The 10619-nt window shown below is 38.6% G+C and overlaps 1 protein-coding gene across 1 annotated transcript; it reads right to left on the reverse strand.

Annotated features, from left to right (window-relative positions):
* Positions 1–1097: 1097 nt before the first annotated feature.
* LANCL3 (LanC lantibiotic synthetase component C-like 3 (bacterial)) lies at positions 1098–6015 on the reverse strand (the record flags this gene model as incomplete). The annotated part of the gene is made up of 4 exons (XM_010287013.1): positions 1098–1257; positions 2398–2605; positions 4612–4809; positions 5892–6015. Coding segments are annotated over 4 exons (690 nt in total), but the record flags the coding sequence as incomplete, so codon positions are not given.
* Positions 6016–10619: the final 4604 nt, after the last annotated feature.

Raw genomic sequence — 10619 nt, forward strand, 5'->3', positions numbered from 1 at the left:
TTAACCAGGAAAAGAAGCAATTTTGAGGTTTTCTTAAGATCAGTATGCCATCCAAGGTTTGCATTCAGTTTATAGGGCCTGTAGTGAATAATTCATCAAGGAAAATAGATTTTCCATTCTCTGAAATTTGTATGCTATTGTTCAGAAATGCTGCTATAAGTAATTAATCTTTAAAGGAAGCTTTTGTATCACTGAACAGTACTTATCTAGCAATGCTGTACCATGAAGAAAGCATCTGCCTGCTGTATCTTTGCTACAGAGCTTTTCAGTCCAAGTCTACTCCATGGCTCCACTCGTCCTCTCTGTGACAGGGAAAGTATTGACAAGAAGCGACACGGTTACAGTAAATCAGTAAGGAGACCAGCTCCTTGCCACAGACTGAGCTCTGAAAGGGAGGGTCAAATTCACTTCACATTTATGCACAGGAAACCCCACTAGCTGAAATGAACCAGTGAAACTGCAGGCTGAATATATAGCTATCTACATAACTATCATTATAGGCATATGAAGATGAAAGAGCCCCAAGATACAGATCTCTCTCTTTATTTCTAATACACGTTACTAGAATTAGTAGATGTGGTTTAGGTAAAAAAATCCCAGATTTTGCCTTTGTGCAGTGCAGTGACATGCCTATGACACCCTCCCCGGTAAGTGCATCGCTGCATGAAGACTTGTTTTTTTAGGTCTCTCTTTAAAACCTACTGGATGCATCACTGTTTCTTCTTTGCATGTCCCTGTAATTCTAGCTTGCCTTTTTTTTTCTCCTGTGTAACCACCAAATTAAAAGTTTGATAATGCCCCATTCTCTCACTTGAATAATAAGATTCTCATTACAGCTAAATATCTACCACATCAGATTCAATCACTTCCCCCATATTTTTTTTTTTAATTGACCCCTTTTTTTTTTTTCCCCAACCACACACTTCCCTCCCAAAGCCCCAGTGTATTTTCTTTTTCACCTGACTCCCAGCTATGTTAAGGCTAGCGTTAGTGGTACCACTGGCTTGTATTGTAAATAGCCTCTCTTGACAAATAGGTGAAACCGCAGGTGCCCTCTCCCACTGCCACCAGGATGCGGCCCTGGAGAATGTTACTCTCTAGACAAAGACACTGAAGAGAGGAAACTCAGCTTGGTTGGGTTGCAGCAAGTCAGTCAGGAAACACACAGTTCCCGAGAAGCCTTCATACAGACTATATATACTTTCTAATGCCCGGGAACCAGCCTTAAATTCTTCTGTAAATAAGAACTCTGCAAACCTAAGAAACAGGAGAAAAAAGAGGAGAGAGTTTGTTATTATTTGGTGTCCCTGTATGTCTACTTACTTCTTGTTTGAAAGCATCATTTTAATAACATTCAATGATTAAAAAAAGTAGAATGTTGATTTTTAACCTTATGTGGAATTTTACTCTCTCCGATTTCCACAATAAACTGAGGTCCATGAGATCTAGAAAAGCCAAACCTTTGCGATCTGTACATGTGTTATGCTTCTTTGAGAGCTATAAACTTCTGATATCTATGAGACATATTATTAAACAAATACTTTTTAATAAATTTTATCTTGGTTGTTATTCCAGCAGGATGCAAGCAATGTTTTGTATCAATGCAACAAATTCTGTAGTGCTAAAATAACTACACAAATAAAATGTTTTCACTTCAAAGCAAATGGCTGAAAATAAGTCACCCTAACTACTATACCACTTCCCCTCATTATTCTATGCTATAAGGATACAACAGTAACAAACATTGAATATTATCTTTTAAAATGTGTATAGTAAATTACAGAAATAAAATTAAAGATAATTGCAGCACTGTGACAGAATTTTCAGTGGGATATACTTGCTTGCATCAGGACAAAATGGAATTAATCCCACTAGCTAAGCCGAATAGCACAATGTCAAACTGGCTAAAGCTGGGAATGATAAATTAAAAAATTGTAAAATAACGGCAAAGCAGGTCCCATACTTATTTTCCATGTTTAGTAGTAAGGGGTAGCGTTAAATGCTCTGAAAATCAGAACAAATCAATATAACAAACAGCATTCCATTTTACTCTGCTCCTAGACTTGGGTGCGGAACTTGGCTGTTCGGACCTCATGTTGGGGTAAGACCTGGATGCGCCCCGTTCTCCCCCAGCCAGCCCGGTTCCCTCCGAAGGAGTGCGGGCTCGTGGGCGGGGAGGGAGGGAAGGAGCCCAGGACAACCCGACGCTTCTCCCACAGCCTGGAAGCAGGACCGCAAGGCTCCCCGCAGAGTACGCCTGCCCCACAACTCAGGCAGAGCTGCACCCGGGGCTTAAACCCTCAGGTTGCATCAGAGGGTGGTGATCACAGAACCTGAGCAGCTCTATAAATGTTCTTGAAACTTTCCGCTATTATCCAGAAAGGTAGGACTGCTAACCTTTGTGCCCTGTAAATGTATTTTGAGTTTCCAGTGAGCCTATACAGCAGCAGGAACACATAAGCACTACCAGCCACTCCATGGCATATTCCAGGTCCCTTCTTCAGCAGGCCTTTCTGCCAAGTTAGCTCTCCACAGCGGATACAAGTGTCCAGATACTGAGGCTTCTTGGAAACCAGGTAAGCTTTGGCAAACAGATATGCAATGCCTAGGAAAATAGCAATGAGATTGTCTTTTGTAATAAGTAGGCCAAGGGTTTCGTAGAACACATAAGAAAATAAAGATTAATACACTAAAAAACTGCAGTCTCATGCTCTACACATGTCAACGTTACCTATACATATGCTACATATGGAGGAGAGAGTATCTGGTCTGCCAAAAAGCAGACGGTAAGATGTTCTTACCCACTCCCTGTGACAACACCACTTCCAATCTTTTCAACGCATTATTGAATTTCAGGGTTTACTCTAACATTCCGAGTCTTTCATCAATTTCGAACAGTAGTCACATTTTTGCCTTGAAAACAGTAAACGCTTAGCACTGTCTTCTATTGGTTTCAGACTCCCATTCACCTCACCTATTTATACTGACAGAAACACAAGAACGGGTAAGATAATGTCTTACACTGGCAAGAGATACAATTTTGTATTGAATGAGAAAAAGAAGCTTGCTTTTTTTTTTTTCAGTGGGGGCCATGCTGCTTTATTCCAGTTATGAACAGTTATGCATACTAACTTCTGTTAAAAAAGTCACTTGGCTTCTTTTTAGAGGGGATTCAAATAAATTAATCATAAACTTCAACAGAGCACTGCACAACTCAGTTCATGGTAACCTCAAATGAATGCATATGACACATAACCAAATCAAGTGCCTAAAGAAATTTTTAGAATAGCTCACTTGTGGTCTGAATATTGAAATACTAAAGTATTTCAGTATTGAAGTACACTGAAGTATCTGAAAAGCGTTCTTGTAAACTACATGTGCATTATTACCCAAGAACAGCGATGGGATATGGGATTTTCTGGGGAAGAACAATAGCAATTAATGAATTTACATGTCTCTAAATGTCTCCTAAAGTAACTTCTTTATGCGTTTTGGGATCATGTCACTTTGGTTGAGTCTCACTGCATGTCTCCACTGAGAGTTAAACCCAAGTCAAAAGCAGCTCTCAAGATACTGAAACAAAGAGGGCATCTTCCCTGCAGGTTTCATCACTAGACCAGCCATGCTGTAGAAGTAATTTTTGCCTCTTAAAAATAAAAAAGGTTAGTAAGCAAAAGCTATTTTTGCTTCATTATAGTATGAGAGCAAGAAGCTTGTTCCTTAATGATACCAACAAAAACATAATGCATCATCAGAAAGCATATTTAAGGGATGTTAATTATAATGTACTCTCTGTAATTTCAACAGAATACCTTTAAAAGCAATGCCTCAATGCTCATGGACATTCTTTAATAAAAGTAAGTTTCTCTGTAACATTCTAGCTTCATGCCACCAAGCCAATATGACTAGTTAGCAATAAAATTATGCCTGAGGGTAAAAAGGCAATTTCAATATGCAGCATTACTTGCCAAAATTGCTAATCTACAGGATTAGATTCTGAATTGACAGACATCAGCCTTACCTCATGAACCCAAACTAAGGATTTATTCTCTTCTTCTCCAAAAAGCAGTTTTATATGGGTGACTTTCAGAAAAATGTCCCTTGCTAGTACAAACTCCCCTTCACATGAAGATACTTTAGTCAAATTTATGCATTATCCATGTAATAAGTGCAGCTTAAACTCTGATTCTTACGAGGCGGGGAAAAAGCTATTCTGAAGGACTTCCCAAAACTCACAGATGTGTCTGTATCTGTGTTCTTCTGCATTCTATTTCTCTGTCCAGCCATATGCTGTCTTTTGACTCAGCTGTACCATTCTTTGAGGTCTTGTTATGAAAGGGACCGAGAGCAGAAAACATACAGTTCAGGATCACCAGAATTCTTTCAGCTGTGATCACCCATGCTTTTAAGGCAGAAAATATGCCTATCCTTCCAGCTGCTTCAGCAATAAATAAAACACTCTTAACTGGAAAAAAAAAGCCTAGTTTGCTTGCATTTCATAAAACATCAAAATCAGTCAAATTTAACCTGAGATTTTATTCTACATGGAATCATCTAACGTGGAAAAACAATGGGATCAGCATCTGATCATAGCATCAATGGAAAAAGAACCTGGAGCTCCATGACACCAGTGTACAAGCTCATTCTCCCGCTCGATTGTCTCTCCCAGCTCAGGAGGCCAGTTGCTGTTCTGTTCTTGGTCCATAAGAAAATCAACGCTCTGCCACACAAGTTCCTGATCTGCTGGCTGCAGATACTCATAATAGGAAAGCAGCATCTGAAGGATTGATGAAAGCCCATGTGCTGCACCTGTGAAGAACAGAAACAGTCAAATCAGAGGGTAGGTTTAGGTCCTATTTCCATCTCATGACAACTTTCCCTTGGGACCGATTTCCTTGTCAAGTGCTCTTTCATCTTCTTTATGGATAGTGCTTGGAATAGCAGCTTTCTAGGTGCATGACACTATGATTTGTTACTCCTTCTGTCATTTCCAGTTCCCTTAGCTATGCAAAAATACATATGAATTTTTTCTGCTCTCACTCTGATATGACTGAAACTCAGTGTGAAGTTAAATTGAACCTAAATTGAATACTGTTTCAAGACATTATTATTCTTGACACACTACTGCATCTGGGCCATTATTGTGAAGTCTTCGTTGAACCCAAACTGAAACTGGACCATAAATGGATATTCCCAGTTACTGACTGACAGTGTCAGTCAGATAAAACCTGAATTTCAGTGCAAGAATTATCTGTACCTGCCAGGGTCTGTGGAACAGTACCACTCAGTGACCTCCCGCTCCGCTCCCCTGCCAGAGAACTCACTAACATATGCAAACCAAACTCACACTTTCTGCAGTGTGATACTGTGCCTTGAGAACTCCACTAAGGACCTGCTCGACGACCTTTCACCACTGCTTCAGATGAGCTCCAGCTAAGCTGCCTGTGACGGGCAGGAGCTGACCGTACACTTGAGTTGCACTGCTATGGCCAAAAAATGCTTTGCGAGTCCCTGCGTGGCAACAGCGGCTAACAAATAAGATCCCCTGACAGTTCGCTCTGGTATCCACACAAGCATGGGTACCAGACCTCTCGCTGCCTCCGCTGGGCAAGGGCAGATTTACCAGGGCAGAATGGAGAAGAGGGAATGCAGCTGCTTCCTGCTGCTCCCCTGACGCAGCACAAGCACCTCTTGCGTTCCCCAGCACTAGGCAGCATCAGTCCTTCCCTCCAGCTCCCCAGTCCCACTTAGCAGTTTTTTCAGGTTGCATGGTCCCAACTCATTCAGGAGAAATCCCACACTGCACGTTTTCAGTATTTTATTTCTGAAGCGTCTACTGGCTCAGCATCTACACACAGCATCACTCTCAAAGTAGGTGGTGTGTTACTCACCAAGATACTCTGTTCCATAGTATGAATACATGAGTGGGAACGGTTTCCTCTTCTTCACCGCATACTGCTTTCCTGATTCTAGTATGGCCAGGCAAATTGATTTTATTTGTGCTGGGGTCAGCACCTAAACAGAAACATCAAAACAAACATCAAGTCTATTACAATAATTTTCTTTTTTAGACATTTTTCAGAAATCAGCTTTTTGCTGGTGCACAAGACAAAGTACTGCCTTTAATCTTATGAGCATGCCCTAATGTTCATCCTTATTAAGAGTTCCTTACACAAAACGTTAATTTTACATAATGTTTTTCAAAAACAGTTTCATCCTGTCTCAGGAAAGTGATTGTCAAATCTTTAGCTGCACCGATGAGGTGAAAAAAGGCTAAGAGCTCCTGCCTTTCATTCCCAAATATCACAGAATCATAGAATAGTTTGGGTTGGAAGAGACCTTAAAATGTCATCTAGTCCAACCCCCTGCAATGAGCAGGGACATCTTCAACTAGATCAGGTTGCTCAGAGCCCCGTCCAGCCTGACCTTGAATGTTGCCAGGGATGGGGCATCTACCACCTCTCTGGGCAACCTGTTCCATCAGTCTGATGGAAGCTGACAACAAGCACCAGGCACGCTGTGGAACAACAGCCTCCAGATGGGAGGAAGAGACATTAGAAGAAAGTAAAACAGACGTATAGAAGAAGTAAATGTTACAGGCTTTACTGGGACGTAACTGAGCTAGACAGATTTTTCTCAGACAATATAAAAAAGAGGAAGCAAGGAAGAGGTTACTAAATTTTATTGAAAATCAATACTACATATGTGGGTTCAGAAACATCTTAGTAAAGGAATCAGGTCTTCTTCCTTCAAGAAAATGCTAAAAAAAAAGGAAGTGCAAGACAGGTCTCTATGCAGAGACACTAGCTATGTTTATGAAACTTTATCATCATGAACAGGTCAACACTGCCTTTAATGCAATCCTAAGAAATGACTAATGCCTTACTCTTAGTGGTGTCAAAAGCAAGTAAGATTGTAAAATAATATATTTCACTGGACATGAATTTTTCCAAGTTACTGACCTAAAGCATTCAGTGACGAATCACTTTTACAGGTTTTAACTATAGCTCTAATGATATGCAATTCACTGCAATCATCAGCAATTTCCTCTGTATTAGCCACATCTGTACATTACTGACCAAAACCTAAGTGACTAAAATAATTTAAAATTAATTTATAAATTAGTTAATTAATTAATTTATAATTTAAAATAATTTTTTGAAGTAGTGTTTTGACTTTAGGGGAAAGCCTGTATGGCAGTTGTACTAAGAAAAAAAAAGGCAAAATGAAGCAGAAAAAAGAAAAAGGCTGTAGAAATAGCTTTGACAAGATAAACAGTAATCCTAAAACTAACTGAAATATCAAGATAATGTCTTTAAAATGTTTCTGAACACATTTGGTTTTGCTATAACTTGTATTATCATGGGATTTACAATTACTTCTTCAAGTTTAAAAAGTACTGCTAGCATTAAGTATGGAGGCAACATCTGTTATCAACTATATTCTCTCATTTGACATGTAAAAGATGCTACAGATAATTAACATCACTTAGAACCTGACTGAAAACAAACAGCTATCTTACCTTGTTCCCTGATAACAAGGCGTTTTATTACAGCTTTTCCAAATGACTATGATATTTGTGCAACCCGGAGAGCAACCTACTTCTGATCTTGACTAGTGTTCTATAATGTTACTGCAGCCGAAGTAAATAAGCTGTTAACATCTGGAGACTTCACTCATTTCCAGTCATTTTTAAATGAATTGTTTTAGCTTCACTGAATTTAAAGAAACGGTTTAAATCCTAAGCAAACAAGGAGATTAGAGACACGGTGAGACACACCGCATTCTCTCCAGAGCTCTTTTTACTGTCTCAGTTTGGGACCCAGTCTTCCAAATCCTATACTTTGTAAAACGATTAGTAAGGTAACCCTTTAAAAATAAATGTGAAGGAGAACATCTCCTAGTTGTGATTCTGGAAGGTAAAGGCACACTGATTAGAAAAATCATAATCAGTTCATTTTCTGTATGTAATGGTTTCTTTACTTAATAAATCAACTGGTTTTCAATACAAACCATGTTTTTGCTAAGCTTATTTTTATGTTCAGTGCATTTAATTTTTAAATTGAATTAATGACTATTTTAAAATGCTGATTGTGTATTTTAAATTGATTTAAACTTCTACCCAAATCCAGCCTTGCATAATGCTGCATAAGGAAGTATCAGCTAGCAAGAAATGCACTGTTCACCACTTTTTAATATAAAGTGTAAAAAGTCAAACACTTAAGCACTATGATTACTTAAGTGTTTAGATAGCGTACCCTTTTGGCTGGCATAATGAACTATGCTAATGAATATCATCTCTTTTTCAGAACACAAAAAAAGCCCACATGTACAGCTAGATGAAAAATGATTATTTAAAATCATGATTAGAATGGATGATAGAAATCAACCCATCCTGACCCCCTTCCACAAAGGAAATGAAAAAGAAAACAACCTGTGTATCTTGAAAGCAACCTTCCCTCTGGCCACTTGGACTGACCTACCTATTTAAGACTACCTACTTAAGGCAGGTAGGAGATGTGTCCTAACTAATAGCTAAATAGAAAATTTTTGTGCTGACTCCAAATATCTCTTGGACTGTGCCTCAATCCACAGTCGTTGCAGGGCTGCTGCCTATCTTCCAAAACACTCAAATATGAAGGATTTGTATTCGATCCTTATTCTAGGAAACTGTTGGCTGGAACAGAGACCCTCACTTACCATCATTATTAGTGGCCTTCTGAAGGTTGAATGATCAGAGATCCCATTTAAGATCGCCATCAGCTTGCTACATTTTATTTCAACCAAATCTGTATTAAAACCTCCTCAGATTTCTTTCATCTTGCCAAGAAATAAAATCTGTGGCTTGTAATAAAACAGCTGTAATAAAACAACTAAAAACTTATGACCAAAACAACAATCATAGAATACATTAATCATAAACAGAGATGGTGTAGCCGTGGTTCTACAAAGTTCATTCTCATTTCAGAGTAGTCGCAATGCCTCCCTGCCCCTGGGAATTACTGAAGCAGTATGTTTAATTAGGGATGGCAAAGAAATAGACTGATCATCCCAAAGGCTTTGAAAGGATAAATTGCATACTGATATCACATCCTCTGGTGAAAGCTGTCAGATGCTTTGATGAAGAATAAAGCCAATATGAGAATATGCTACTCAGAAAAAAATTTCATGCTTGAGATAGCTGCATTTTTTGAGAAACTTCTTGAATGTCATTTAATATGCGCTAGCTAGCTACACTGTAGGTGAAAGTATTCTTTATCATGTCACTTAGCCAGAAGACTGCTGACACTAAGAGATATATTGCTGGTGGTTTAATATTTCAGCTAACCCTTTTTGTATTTTTAAAGATGCCACAACCTGTCCCATCATATTAGAAGTGTTCATTTTAGTCTCCTCACTAGACTGAAGTTTGGAATACATGCATTCCACTTTTCCCCTGCAATTTCCATTATCAGTTGGTCAGTGGAGTTCTTTATTTTCAGTTTTAAATCATTGCCCAGTGATGCTGTGTGCTGTTAAATCTGTTCCACTCACAGTGGTGACGGCTGCATTCCCACAAAGCTTTTACTTTAAGCACAACACTTAAGCAGCACTGTAATACTTAGTATTTGTACTGCTGTCTGTGCCTAGGAGCCCTACCTATAATTGAAAAAGCCACTGGGATTGTTTCTAAGGTCTCTCCATTTTTCTCTTGTGCCACTGCAGACAATATGCCTTCTTCCATTAAAGCACTCCACAAATTTGTGAATTATTTAAGGCAGGTACTTTATTCAGTAAATCCCTGTTAAAAGTCAGCAAGGAAGTGCTACGTCTACAGCAATCACAGAGCACTGTCCTTTTTTGTTGTTAGCAGTCTTTCTCAGTCTGAGATTGTTTAGTTTGAAGTAAATCATTTTACAACTCCTTTTAATCTACTAAGATTTCATTATATATTGGTTATGACAATGCTAGGCTCTAGATACATGTTTCAAAAAACTGTAGACAGAAACCTTGACCTTGAGGATTAGGCAGAAAGAGGCAGGACTAGCTCTTCTTTGCTTCTGATTACAGTAACATTTTCAGCACTTCATCATTCCTCTGAATGCTTGCTACAAGCCCCTTGGCTCATGAGTTGCCTTTTGAAAATCACTGCTACATAAAACTGCATACAGTGTTGAGTATATTTGACAACTGTAAGCTTTTAATACTTTTGAAAGATCTGCATTTACTTTCTTAGAGCTCTTTCCTGTATGTAAGTAACAGAAAGCATTACTGAATGCCAAGTATCTTTATCTTTTTATAGATGCATCATTACTTTTAGAAGGTAACAGCTACAGTTACATTATTGTGGAAAAAGCCTTCCTCTATGCATATAATTTTTTTTAATATGCATATAACACATCAAACCTTTCTCCATCACACTTCTAAAAAGCCATTTATATGAATTTGATCATACACTTTTTCTGATGCTGTAGAAAGTGTCAAAAATAAGCTGAAGAAAATGGATCAGTCTACAAATAACCTAACAGAAGCTTTGCTATTAGTTTCCTATGCTGGAAGCCCAGCAGAGGGAGCCTGTGAATTAGTTAACATACTCAAAAATGCTGTTAAAAGAAGACACACACGACTGTGTTCAGCAG

This window comes from Phaethon lepturus, unplaced genomic scaffold, assembly GCF_000687285.1.
Source record: "Phaethon lepturus isolate BGI_N335 unplaced genomic scaffold, ASM68728v1 scaffold36315, whole genome shotgun sequence".
NCBI lineage: Eukaryota > Metazoa > Chordata > Aves > Phaethontiformes > Phaethontidae > Phaethon > Phaethon lepturus.